We start from the raw sequence: 14,611 nt of genomic DNA, 5'->3' as shown, positions 1-14,611 counted from the left end.
GTTCGATTGTTCTATTGGAGACAAAATTTCACCTTGTTGCTAATTTGGTTAAGGATCGTTGCACCATGCGACACACCCTCTAGTTTAATCATAGTCATATAGGACTCTCTCTCTGTTTGTTTAAAAGGATTATAAAGGACTGCGAGATCACTTGAGACCATTCCCAGAAAGTCTTGTCACTGGGAGCATAGTGTTTCACTGCTGCACATATTCTAACCATTAAGGACATTTGCTGACCCAATTATGTCTGTCAAAGTTTCTGTGAACTTAGGAAGCTCGCAACACAGAAGGAAACAACCAAAAAGAGGTGAGCAGATTTTCTTTATGCCAGTCGCAGTAATCTTTTGCTTGAATCAATATGACATCTTGAGCGCTAAAACAAACTTCTATAACGTCAAGGGAAAGTGCTCATTTTATGATATTCACAGCCAAAACATATCATTATGGATTGTATTAACGTATTTAAGAGTGTATTCAGTTGCTTCTAGTAGATTCAATGTCTCTTTGTGATCAGCGTGCGGATACATACCCATCTTTGACTACAATAGTTTTGAGACATTTTAAACCATTAAGAATACAAAAAGGATTTAAACGTATTAAAGCGAAGAAGTCTAAATATTTGCATGTAGGTTTTTATCATTTTTAAGGTCTGTAAACGCTCTATAGAAAACAGATTTTGCCAATGTCTTATACTGTGACCGGATCCTTTAAATGGGGACAATAAGCTTCCGTCTTTGGTATGTGATGAATTATGCAACGACATAAACATCTGATAACTCTTGTACCAAGCTAAACTTTGAATTCATCGTGCAAGATTGGTATAATAGAATGATGGTAAATTCTTTTACCGTGTCCCTTCACCTCCAATTGAGGGGGTATTTTACTATTTGAACAAAAGCCACGTGCCAGCAAAAATGATTAATATATTTTGCATTTATCGAAGGGACCACAAATAAATGCTTCTAATTTCTCAAAATTTCGCATTCCATCCGAAAATCATCAACAGACATAAAAAATTACGACGACAAATTTACAGGGACGCACTTGTCAGTAGAGCAGGGCAAAAGGCTCTTGCATTCAACAAAATATCAAGAAGCTATAAGGATACAAGTCGAGGGGTTAAGATAAGGGAGGGCTGCTAGAGTAATTCTGTACTTTACCAGAACTGGAAAACCATTAGAAATAACACACAATACCATTAATACTCGAGCATAAGTTTTGAAGCATACTGGTACCAGCAATTTCATATTCTTTTTAATCAAACAGCCATAGAGGAAGTTCCGATTTTAATTTCAAAAGTGGACTATGGCGTGCAAATTTAATATTGTCTCATTTCTGCGAAAGCGCCCGTTGAGGTGGTTAGCTCATTAAACAGACAGATCCCTCTGAAGAAACAGCCAAATCTCAAAATTAACAAAGCTCTGTTTATCATAATCTGCTTTACCTTTTATGAACAATTGCCGAGCCGGGTTTAGGAGAGAGCTTCTTTGTTGCAATAGGGTGTGGAAAATATTTGACAGAAAATTCCAACTGGCAAGATGCTCCGTGTCAGAACCTGAAAGTTTCACATCTGTTGTCTAAAAAACGTTTACGAGAACGTCATTCAGCAACAAGATCACGGCAGTTGTGAATTGACTAGATTGGCCTAGTTATTAATAAAATAAGAAACTTTCAAAGGGTAGCTAATTGATTCTTGAAAGACTTGATTATGTGTAAAAGCCTTTCAGCAATGGTTATAGAGCGTTGTCGTTTATTCTAGTTTCAACTGGGAGTGAAAATGCCTTCGCTTTACTAGCAGTAGAATATTGATTTAAATAATGCATTCTCTTTTCAAAAAGGTTCCGTAAAACCATGCCTTACACAGCTCAAATATCTGGAGTTCACCAAAGTCAAACCCTTTATAAAAAATTCCTGGGGGTTGTGAAATTATATTTTATATGATGGTGTTTTTGTATTTAGCGAAATTCTACAGATACTGCAGGAATTCTTTCTGCATACTGTTTGGGATGAAATAAATGTTTTTGGAGCGCAGAAGCTGGCCAGATGATTGAATGAAAATAATTCTGAAGTGCAAAGTTTATAAGATTTTTAGGATTGCTTTTCTCTGTTCTACGCAAGGTATTGTTGTAATGTTGCTCAACGAAGAGTTCGGCAAAAAATGGAAGGCAACATTAGAGTAAGACAGTTCAGAAAAAAGCTAGGAAGTCCAGACAGGCTGCGAAATCTAGACGGCCGTTCCAAAAGATCATAAGTTGAAAGATCAAGGCCAGTTGTGGGTTGGGCAATTTATCAATGAGGCGTGGTTATCTTGTGACTATTAAGCCACGTCAGTGAAAATTTGACAACCTTCCCACAGAGCCCTCAGTTTTCTTAACGAGAAAATTTTGTAAAAGAAAAGAGAGTGCTAAAAACCAATTTAGCGAACAATCAAACCGAGCGAAGAGTAATCGACAGTGAATTAAAACTGCTAGACATTAAAAACTAGATAGAGTTGGGAGAACCATGCTTTTTCTCATCAGAAGGCAGATCTATAAAGTGCCTATCAGCACTGAAGAATCCCTGTGTACATCAGCCTGAAAGAAATATTTCTAAGTGAGGGAATCCTCTTTATATATATACGCCCTATTGACCAAATAAGGATAACAACAAAAAGAAGCCTTAAAGGAGCAATTAAATAGCGGTCTTCTTTGCTACAGAATCGGCCATTTGTAGACCCGTATCCAAAAACGAGAGGATAATTTCCATCCAAATATCTTCTTTGCCCATCCTAGTTAGAAGGTGAGATGGCATTTCTCATAGTCGAGAAATTTAGGACCATCTCTAGTGTAAATACAGCCAGCAAAGTTTGCCCAACTATGAAAAGCAGGATGGAGTTGTTCTCCTTTCATAAAAGCACAAACATAATCTCCAATGGTTCAATGCGCATTTATTGTTATGAAAATGCCCTGGGATTATGACTTGTTATTCATGGGGTCTGGGTACTTACTCTTGTTCTGTGCGCTGTGTAAAGTTGTTTAGGAAGGGTCAGTTTGCGAGTCCTCCTGTTTCAACAGCTGAGTGTAGAAGAGCGTGCAAAAATGCCCAAGAAACCAGGTAAAGCAATTATTCTTGTCTAAAAGTAGTCTCACTTAACTCTAGTTCAAACAGCCTAGCGAACTCTCTTTAATTATGCTGCCTATTTTGATTTTCTGGCACCAGGTGATTTGACAACTTGCATCAACTTTGCCACTCATTTAGTTGCTATCATATGCGTCTGATGATGATGAAAGCTGCTCCCTGCAACTTGCCTCAAAACAGGTGCTAACTGCCCAGCTAGAAAATTTTGGAAGGGAAATTTTGGGGATATTATTCTTTTTTATAGGTGATGTGGTTTGACCCCGAGTGAAAGATAAGATGTCCCGATAAAGGATTTTGTGATTTATTTGGTAGCTTAAGTTACAGGTGCATCGCAAACCAATGAAATAATGAGTGTTTATAGCCTTTCTGAAAGTTATTTGCGAAGTTATTGGTTGAAAATTGTACTGTACATCTTTTTGGTGTCCCAAATCAGATTCTGTCGAGACCCATGCATGGTGGAGGCGAGACCCAACAGAGTACTATTTGGCGTCCCAAAATGTTGCCTGATTTTAGTGAAAGATACCCAATAGTTAGCCTCTTGCCTGTGCGTTTTTTTAATAATTCTAGGTTGAATCCTTTTGAAAGTTGTTTCCCCTGATTCTTAAGGCTACATCTTTTTATTCGCAGGCCAGCTTTATAGTTTCACAAATAGTTTGAAAGTTGTAATGTCCTCCTTAACTCTCAGATGAAACAAGGGCTGACTTTCCTCTTTCATTGTGCCATTGGGAGGTGCAAAAAGAATTCACTACCCAAAGAGTCAAAGAATGAACACCATACATCCTCGATAAATTTGGATTATGAATTCGGACAAAAGAATTTGATCCTATTTAAAGAAATTTCCATATGGTTTTAGCCTTCTTAGAATTTCATAATACTTTCAATCCCAAGCACTGAGATTATTGATCCCGAGGAAACAAGACATTCCTACGCAGAAGCTGAGCCATACCTACAAGTAGATCTCGTTGTTAATATTCTACTCCTCTACTTCTTATTATCCTTGTAAAACTTTGCAAAACCAGACTTTGCACAAGAAATTTCCCGGCGAGTCAATGTTTGATTTCCATTACCGACCTCTATTATTTTTCTTCAAATACCATTTTACTTATCTGTAATTAATCCAAAAAAACTAAAAATACTTTAGCAATATAGAGCTCTGCTTGAAATGTGCCAATTTCTCACAAAATTTTCCGATCGACTTTCGTGATGGGGAAGAGGCTGCTTGAAAAAGAGGCTTCTCTTCTCTAGAGAAGTCAGCCTTGGTAGAGTCGAATTTTTAGTTGAATTTACATGTAATTCGTCGATTGTAAAGGTAATATTTCAATATCAGTTTAATGTTTGTGGTTTCTGTTATAGAGAAAGATTTTCACCAAGAAATATGCGTTTGTGCCTGTAATAAATGAATATAAAATAAATTTGAATTATTAGGCCATGCATTTTTGCCTTTTCCAAAAGTTGCTTTCCAGCTTTTTTAGAAACAAATGATTGCAAATGTTGGTAATTGTAATCCATGCTTTCCTCTTTTTTCTACAGTTTTCCTATTCTTGGTTTTTTTTGTCATTGAGAAACAGTTAAACAAACCAGTTATAAATCACAATTATTATCAAATCAATTTACTTATAATATTTTCCTCTGCTCTCATTGAACATTGTTAAATTTTGTATATTAAATTAATCAATTTCTACACAGGTATCAAACTTAAAATTCAATACTTGATATATTTTTTCCTTTTCAGCGGCACCAAAGTTTGTTGAAAAACTTAAAGATGTAGAGGTCTCTGAGGGCAAAGCTGCACGCATTGAGTGTGTTGTTTCAGGGGAGCCCGAGCCTGATATTGATTGGACATTTGAAGGACAGCCAATAAAAGAGGGTGGCAGGTAATCAAATTCATTTAGATCTTTGGCCAGCAGCGTCTTAACAAAAGCAAGAAGCATGTTAGATGCGAGGCTATTAAGGACTTAAAGATTTGCTATGAAAATGGATTTTTAGTAGTACATATTATTTAGTTGTACAAACAATTTTAGGACAGAAATGCCTTCATTTAGTTACAATATAGGAACTATCTTATGCTCCATTTCCTGTCTTCTTAGGTTTTAATAATAATTAAGAACAATTTAAGGTTGCTTTTCCCTTATTGTATTTTCATTATTTAATAGGCCCATTTTCACTTGAATCCTTGCAAAAGTCTTTTCCTTATTTTCCAGGTTTAAATTCTATTTTGAGAAGGATGATGTTGTTGGCGTTGAAGTAAAAAATGTGTCAGTTGATGATGAAGGATTCTATGAATGTATAGCAACAAACAAAAGTGGAAAAGCCACATCAAAATGTGAACTTCTTGTGAATGGTATGAAAGTATTGTCATTTTTTGGATAAAAAAATATTAAGTAGGATAAAATTGCTTCTTTAAAATCATAGATATTTATTATATAGAGGAACAAAATGATGATGCCCTGGAGATCATTTTCTGATGGTTTTTTTAAATTTGACCACATAAACCAACAGAGTTTATGTGGTCAAGTGCCTCTAAGGCTTTGATCACATTGGAAAATTTTTTAGAATCTCTCAGTAGAGGGTTTGAAAGGCATTTGTTGTGTTTTTCAACTTTAAATGGTTTATGTGCTTGACCTGTCAAAATGGATGACAAACTCCTTTTGGAAATATGTTTTGGCTACCTGATGTTATTAATTTTTTTCAAAAAAAGCTCCATTGGTATCTCTGTACCTATACAGCCAATGCTTTCTCCTCCCACAACCTGGCCGTTATTTAAGAAACATTTTGCTCTTTTGCCTGGCTGAAATTCACGTTCCAGCTCAGAAAATTAAGATGTTTATCAGTTTTCCATTTTTTCTCTGAATGCTTGTGAGCTAAAAAACTCAATACATGGATGACAGCCATCTGGTACAAATCCAGAAAAATGCCTTGTGCTTGCAGAAATGGAAATTTTTGGCAATGAATCAAAATGGGAGTTTTGAATTATAGGGTTATTTGTGCCAGTGGAAAGTAGGCTCATATGTTTAATACCAGTTAAATCTGTTTCATATTCCCTTAGATACATTCAGTGAAAGATCTATTTTTAAAAAAATTATTTACAGTTTTCAGACCTGGTTCATAAAATTTTGTACCAAGATGGTACAGTGGTTTGATGAGGTAATAGTCTATGGTCACCTGGCCATATCTTGGGCAATCTGTAACTGATCTAATTGATTTTGCCCACTATGCAGTATTTCATGGCATTCTTTCAGGCCATATCTGCATTTAATTCATCTGAGTTTAATGACTTCATAATTTCGCACACTATATTCAAACAAAAAAGTATTAATCTTTGACCTGCTAAATGATATTTGAGTCAGTGAGGCTGTACATTATTCAATATGCATCACCAGGTATCTCAGGTAGAATGTTTCTGTTGAAAGATTTAATTAAATCATAAGTTGTTTTCATTTTTACAGTGGGCTTTTGAAAGCAGACTAAAACTTTCCTTGACATTGTATTCCAGAGATAAGGGCTTGCTAGACTTACAAATTATTATAGAGATATATAAAATCAAAAGTTATTTTAACAAATCAGTGTATTTGTTTAAATTTTGATATGTTTTACATTAAATCAGTTACATTGTGCTTCTTTCTACTGATTTTTGATAGTATGAAGTTCCTTTGTTAATCTCATTTTTATATTTCATCTTTAATATATATAAATACCATTTCCCTTTATGGAAGGCTTTTATTTACAAAAGAAAAAAGTTTTTTCTTTTAGAATGACTATATTAAACTTGTGCTGGAAACTGAAAGTAAATACCAAGCTACTTGCTGATTTTGAAATTTTCGCAAAAATATCAAAGAACTCAAAATTGTTGAAATCTAGAAAAAAATTTTAACTTGTTAGAATTTCGAAAAAATGTGTTTTATAAAATAGTTTAAGTGGTTAAAGCTTAAATGTGGAGACTGAGATGAAAGACAAGTTTTCAGAGTATGCTATGTTTTGACAGTATCATAAAGTTTGTATAAACCTATATATTATATATTTGATTGACAGCTCCTGGAAAGATTGTGAATGCCCCTGAATCTGCTGATGTTAAACCTGGCGGTACTGCAACATTCAAATGCAAATATGATGGCAACCCAAGGCCTGATGTTAAGTGGTTCAAAGGATCTAAGCAAATCAAGGATGCAGACCACTATATTCTAACCAATAAGAGCCAAGTTGCCACTTTAGAAATTGATGGTGTTAAGGATGATGATTATGGTGACTACAAAGTTGTTGTCAGCAACGAATATGGAGACACCGAACATGCATTCTCTTTGAAGGGTGGAAAGAAAGATGATGCAAATGGTCCATCAACTTCTGCAAAAAGTAAGATTGCTCACTTTTTAGCTCGGTTTTTTTTTAGTTTCGATGAGTTTATGTTTCATATAGTGATGAATGTCCTTCCTAGACTCTCAGATACTTCTTGATTGACGTAATTAACGGAAAGGCTCGCATCTAATTTATTTGAGTGCTTTAGCTAAGTTAATTTTCAAGCGTATGTTATTGGCTTATTATACAAGACTAACCTGAAAATCAAACCATGGTCATCACAGCTATTAAAGTATAATTTTCCCTCCGTTCAGCTGCTTTCCAAGAGAGGAACGCTGATCGGGTGTATAAACCACCAGTGAGGAAGACAAAGAAGAAGAAGTTCCCAATTGAAAGAGACGGCATTTTGAACGAGAACCCTGAAAAGTATTACGACTTTGGAGAGGAGATTGGCAGGTAAAATCGTTCTTTGATCTCTTTTCATCATTTAATAATCAAGAAAATCACCATTTAATTGTCAATGGTGGACGTAAAATCAAGCTCCCTTCCTCGTCTTATATTGCCTCATTGCAATCTCTTCTTGTTGGTCAACGTTTCTAAACGAACCCTGACTACCTTGAACAAAAATTCAGGGCATATCCCAACTGTTTAGAGTTGAATTTCTAATAGTGCAATAAAGCATAACAGCACTGCCTGGCAGGGGCGAACACTTGGTCAAGTAATTAGGGGGGTAGCAAGCCTATTGTTTTAATTAGATGACATCACATTTCCCATTGTCTTAGAACAAAAGACCATTGTTCTCCAAAGTATTGGGGGGGCCTCGCCCCCCACCCAGGTGTTCGCCACTGCTGCCTGGTGTTATTTGAAAAGATCTAAATATTTGCTGACATCCGGAAGCACGATGAAAGAACAGGAAAACTCACAACGAAGTAATTTAATTTGATATTAATAGAAGGTGCATATCAAAAGTTTGGTCTATGAAGTCGAAGTAATTTTCTTTATTGGACTTCTTTGAGAAGTTGATAAATGTTCTAAACAACCAATGTTGGGTTTTGTCTTTAGGGGTAAGTTCTCAGTTGTCAAGCACTGCGTTCATAAGAAGACAGGTGAAGAATTTGCTGCAAAGATTATCAAGTTTGATGATGAAACTGTCAAGTTCGCCGTCCGTGAGTATGATCTGATGGCAAGCGGCAAGATGGACCACAGGGGTCTTGTCCAGTTGCACGAGGCCTACCTCGTACGAAAGTACTTGATTCTCATTCTGGAACTGTGAGTAGTCTTTTCAGTTAGATTTTCTTTCTTGATCGATAATATGTTGCGTTGAGAACTGTGCATCATGGATGGATGTTATTCGTTTTTTTCGACTAATTTTCAAAGAGGGAGAAAAGGAAATACAAGAAGAGAGAAGGAGGAACCCATACAGCTGTATATTAGAAACAGTCGTATATTAGAACAAAATTCACATTATAATCAAAGCTAGTACCTTATATAATCTTGAATCATGTTTTAAGTATTGTTGTTATTTTTATGGGTAATGTTGTGATGTTCTCTCAAATATCGAGAAGCTTAACCATGTATCTATTCCTGTATGGTTGGTTTTAGCATAGTAAGCCAATTAGCATGTATGGAAATCTGAATTAGAAATTAATTTAGGCCTATAGAGTTTTCCTAAATTTTAAAGACTTTAAACATTAACTGTGCAAAGATTCAGTTTTAACTATGGCACACCCCTAACAGCTCTTTTATCCCATATCCTAATGAAGTGTTTCGTTAATTCTTAGGGCTGCTGGACAAACACTATTGACCTACATGTCAAAACGTCACTCACTCACAGAAGATGATGTAGCTCACATCATCAGACAAATGTGTGAGATTCTTGCCGACATGCACAAAAATAATCTTATCCATCTTGATATCAGGGTAAGTTCACTAAAAAGATCTAAATGGCTATCTCTGAAGAACCTCTACATTCAAGGACATACAGACTGTTTTTCTTTGACTGAGCACCTCGTAATGAGCTTGACACGTCTCACCTCTCAGCTCGTGGCCTGGCGCAATCTGTTCTCGTCCTCTCTCTTTACGGGCCTGGTCACATGCATAGTAGTTGTAGTTAACGATTCACAAAATAAATCTGCACAGGTTGGAGATAACGTGTTGCAATTCTTCCACAGCCTACCAACATCCGCATGGCTTCGATTGGCTCAAAAGAAATCAAGCTGGTTGACTTTAACAGTGCACGTATGATTGCTAACAAATTTGCTGGTGAAGTAGTGGATGTCATTGGTGACACAGAGTTTTGTGGTATGTTTATAACCAGGCTTCTTTTCAAGTAGTATTTTCACGTAATCGTTTGTTGTTTGTTTGTTTATGACAAGCCTGACCATTCAACATTATAAGCCGTGTTCCAGTCTGCTATTTTGTTGCTGTTGTTATTTTTTGGATTTTAGGACTCACAAACTTTTTTTAACGTTACTAGCAATTACAGCAAATATGTAAACATTTGCCCAGAACACAGTTGAAAGATACCTCAATTTAAGCTCAAACGCAGGAACAAGTGCGTCGCTATAGAGGGGACGTGTGGTTCCTCCTTGAAAAATTCCTTTGCAAAAACAAGGAGTTTTTTGTCATCTATGGGTGCTTAGTCGGCAAATTTCCAAAGTTGCTGGCAGGAAACCGATGGCTCACCCCCTTTGTCGGCAAATGGAACTTGGAAACTTGGGCACAATAGCTAGCGATGGGCCTGCGCAGGAATAAAAGTGTTTTGGTACCAGTCTCATCCAATCGTGCAGAATCTTCAGCCAAGTTTTGACTATGAACACTTAAACTGGCTTTCCCAAAATAGTACGTCATTCCTACACAGAATGCCCGCAGACTCTATGCTGGACAAATATCGTCCGGTGCTGGACGTATCCAGCTTAAAAATCAGTGTATGCGTTCTGATATTTTGTGCGTAATCCATATGCACTGTAATATTAGAATTTTAACTGCAAGCTAGTCTTTTCATTCAATGGAAATTGTTAGAACGTGGTCAGGTTTACTTAACGATTTGCCTGTATTTTGATTTTCCCAGGCTGATAATTTTTCTATTCTCTTGTATTAAGGAGGTAGGTTCTTAGATTGATTATATTTCGTTTTTATTTCAGCCCCAGAGCTGTTGAATTTTGATCCAGTCCTTCCAGGATCAGACATGTGGAGTGTTGCCGTAATTACCTACATCTTGTAAGTTTTATTGCCATTTAACAACAACCAAGGCAGTACTTATTGCCCCAAATACCTCAGGGACGGTTTTGAGCGAAAAGTGGTACAAATTTGATACTGATGAATTTGATTACAGTAGACATAGCCGAGGCCAGCCTCTTTGATCAGAAGTGGGCCAAATCGCGTAATATCGAAGTTCCAACATATAATAGCTGAAAAGAGACAAATATTCGATCTTTGATAGTAATGAAAGTTGTGTTACGAGAAAGACTGTATCACGTCATTCTTATCAATTTTGTATCTTTGCACTATAGAAGTATTATCACCAATATATGTACTATAGGAGCCTATGGTATGTACTTTCAATGCACAATCATAATCTGTTACAGGCTCAGTGGCATCTCTCCATTCTATGATGAAGATGAAGACAAGGTTGTTTCCGCTGTCCAGAAAGTCCAATGGTCTTTCGATGAGATGTCCTTTGAAAGAGTGACAACAGAAGCCAAGGATTTCATCAAGAAGTGCCTCCTTCGAGTACCAGAGTAAGCGAACATTATCCACCCGTTTTCTGTGAACTTAGTAAAGGGTTTGCTGGGTTAACATTTTAGTCGATGTTGAGTGAAATAAACATGAATGTACTTATGATAGATTCATGTCGAACCTCTTTCTGCTCAAAGACATTGTTCCAGAAAGACAAAGAAGTTTTACATAACAAGCTTTCTCATAACAAGCCTTATTCGTTTTAGCTAGATATGCGTTGAATTATTTTATTTTGTTTCAGAATGCGTATGACAGCAGCTGAGGCTTTGAAGCACCCTTGGTTGTCTGTAAGTAAAGGTTTCCTGCATTTATTTATTAAATTAAACGAAGAAGAAAGTTAAATATGAATGTTTCTATAAGTTTTTAAGTGCCTTTATATGTCTGTACTTAATTTAACAAAATACCTTTCAAGAAATGATCTTCAAAACACTGTGTTTTTAGTTTAATATTTCTTGAATTTGCAGCTTAAAGTGTGATTTAATGATATCCGATCCAACCTTGGCATTATTTTTCATTACAATTTTAGAACACCTTTGCTAGAGCTCGCAAGAATTCCCAGATCAACCCAACAGAGCTCAAAAGCACAGACAAGCGTCTCTATTCTGAGGTAAACAATTTTAAAAACCACCTAACATTGAACCATCTAAACCATCTAAGATGACAAAGTGCATTTAGGTTTTAAGTGATTTCGAAAAATATGTGTAGCTGGCTTTAGGTAATAATATAAACTAAAACGAAAGAATAGCATCTGGAATCTTATTTTATGCGAACATGTGTCCTGGCTACCCAATTAATAAATAATTGATCGGGTTTCATTTCATTTCAATTCAATTCAATTAACCTAACGACAGCAAAAATGAGATATGGTAATTTAATGTTTTCAGCGTTGAGGGATTTATTAAAAATTCAGAAATTGGCATTGCTTATTCAAAAACAGAGTAGATTTGCGTGTAACATCAAATAATGTTTCTCACAAGAGTTTTTCTGAGCTTGATAAAGTGCTGAGAGATTTAAGTATGATATATGATACCACTTTAAAAGAGTCTGTTGGCACAAAGAATTGATTTCTGTTATTGAAAGATTGGTAGATTGGCAGAGGATTATATGATCATTTTTCTACAAGTTTGTTATTGTAAGAGATATCTTTTCTTAAGTGCATAGAATCATTATGGCTTGTAGTTATGTTTACTAGTGATTTAGCGATTTTCCTCAGTTGCTTTCAGATGTAAATTGTAAAGTTAAAACTACCTACCATTTGCTTGTTTTAATTTTTGTAGAAAATGTGGCTGTCTTTTTCTTTAAATCTGCAAGGCCTCTTCAAACAATAAGGTTGTTTCTAGTAAGGTCCTTCTTTAAATGCTTAGGGAGAATGTGGATGACCCTTTGTAAGGAATGATCCAAAAATGACTGCAACATACTACGCAGTTCATATTTTATTTTGAGAGATAGTTCCCGTGAATAAAAAAAGGTATTTTAAAATGCTTTAGGCGAGATTAAAAAAGACAAGAATATATCTTTATTTGGTGCTCAATTTTGTTTTCTTTCGATGTTCTCTTTCGACTTTTTAATTTTGGATTTTCTCTTTTGGGTTCATAGGAAGAAGAGGAATACATCTGGGCGTCATTGGTCTTCCGTACCTTTGATGAAAGCGAGTATGAATCTCCAGAATCTGACGAAGAAGACGAAGAGGAAGAGTAAAGATAAAATGAGGATGACAATTCTAAAGGTAATTCGCTAGATTCTGAGACTTAGACTTATTTACAAACCATTACAAACGTAATTAAAATCTTCTTAGCTTGAGTGTGTTGCGCTTTCCACTCAGATTTGATCAATATCCTATTCAAACCAGCCCTTTGTACCCACCTCTTTTACCTGTTTTAACCTGCTGTTTCATGTATAACTTTTACATGTTGCAACAGAAGCACTTCAAATTTTACTATTTGCTAATTTTATGTTGCTATACTGGCAGCTGTCCTATATTTTGCCAAAAACTCAAGCTTTTCAAGTAAAAGCATGCATTACTAGTGATTTCCATGTTCGGTTTTTCAAATGACATTTTGTTGTGTAAGCACCCCAAACGACTACTTTCATTTTGGTTTATCCAGCTACTTATCCAGCTACCAGCTACTGATTATTCACTAGACTTCTGGCTTCCTGGAATTTTGCTCCCCTAAACGATTACAAAATTTCTAAAGGCATACATATCTTTCCAAATCATTTTTTGTAGCAACAATGTTTAATCTTTTACCTTTTGGACCGGATTTTATGTTCAAAACTGACAGTTCCTTTTTTCTGGCTTCCAGAAATCAAGAATGCTTGTGTACCATAAAGGCCTTAACAGACAAAGAAAAGCCAGGAAGCATTGCTTTCTAACTAATCTTTCTCGATATTCTCTAGAAATCTTAAACGTATGAACTCAACCTGTTAATAGTATTACGATTTAGCATTAATCAACTCAATATCGTTTTGCCCCACTCAGTAACACTATTTTTTAGAAATTGCTTTTTGTAAGAATGTTGTTAACACAAATTTTTTAAATTTCCTGTTCAGTTTATAAGAAATGGAATTACTTTTCTGCTATGTAATTCCTTCATGAATTTTTTAAAATTGCATATGACATGTCGTGGATTGTTTGCTATTTGCTTGTCCTTGATTTTTTATGGTTTTTCTCGATTTCCCAAACGGGAGTCCTTGGCAAGGTTAATTTACGGTCCGTGCTTTTCTCTTTGTCTGATACATCTTTATCAACTTTATCTTGATCGCTTTATCGCTAAAGCTTTATCTGCCAAAAGTAGAGTTGCATGTGGTGTACTTTCCAGCTTTTTTATTCGCATAAAATTTCCCATCCATGGGAGAAGCCAGATGGTGTTGAAAAATTAATGAAAAGAAAATAATGCGATTGGAGAAAATCTCCTTGAAAAATCTAGTTTTATTCTTATCACACCATTTGTAATTAAAAACGATTAAAAACAAAATTAAAGAATATTTGTGTATATTTCGAGATAAAGAGTATTCTCTAGCCCAGCTAAATTTTTCTTCACCAAAAGTTGATGCATGCGATATTTTAAAGTGAGTTGTGTCCAGCATTTACTTATTTCCAAAAAAAAGTTCCATGCAATAAAACTCTAATAGTTCAAATACCGGAAAATTAAGATTTTCGCAGTAACAAAGTGCTCGATGCAAATTATACTACAGCAGCCTCGTGCACAGGTCTACCCGCTAGGTACATATAAACGAGTTTGTTTTTCTACATGCATTCAAAGTTAATCAGCTTTGCATGCCTGTCCCACAATTTGGTATGCAAGTTCCATAACTCATTCTTTCCCCCAAGATCGTAAACTTCGGAACGCTCAAAGAAGTAAATTAAACCTAAAATTAACAAGTTTGATCTCTCCTCCCTCTCTTCCAAATCCCCCCTCCTTTCCCTTGTTAGGGCTTCGTTATAAGCTCCCGTGCCTTCCTAACA

The 14,611-nt window shown here is 35.7% G+C and overlaps 1 protein-coding gene across 2 annotated transcripts; it reads left to right on the top strand.

Moving 5' to 3' along the window:
• The first annotated feature begins 158 nt into the window (after positions 1–158).
• Positions 159–13,783, top strand: LOC135681262 (death-associated protein kinase 3). 2 transcript variants are annotated; one of them, XM_065195635.2, is made up of 14 exons: positions 159–307; positions 4,850–4,991; positions 5,319–5,458; positions 7,147–7,464; positions 7,722–7,863; positions 8,470–8,676; positions 9,189–9,327; positions 9,579–9,708; positions 10,551–10,626; positions 10,995–11,147; positions 11,387–11,432; positions 11,672–11,752; positions 12,742–12,871; positions 13,449–13,783. In XM_065195635.2, the coding sequence occupies exons 1-13, from the start codon at positions 244–246 to the stop codon at positions 12,841–12,843; spliced, it is 1,740 nt and encodes a 579-aa protein (XP_065051707.1). In that variant the 5' UTR covers positions 159–243; the 3' UTR covers positions 12,844–12,871; positions 13,449–13,783. The 2 variants fall into 2 exon arrangements, with proteins under 2 accessions (XP_065051707.1, XP_065051708.1); XM_065195636.2 differs by lacking the exon at positions 159–307 and adding an exon at positions 2,934–3,093.
• Positions 13,784–14,611: the final 828 nt, after the last annotated feature.

The sequence above is a fragment of the Rhopilema esculentum genome, chromosome 12 (genome assembly GCF_057945365.1).
Source record: "Rhopilema esculentum isolate cy_ngs chromosome 12, ASM5794536v1, whole genome shotgun sequence".
Lineage (NCBI taxonomy): Eukaryota > Metazoa > Cnidaria > Scyphozoa > Rhizostomeae > Rhizostomatidae > Rhopilema > Rhopilema esculentum.
This window is presented reverse-complemented; position numbering and strand designations above follow the sequence as displayed.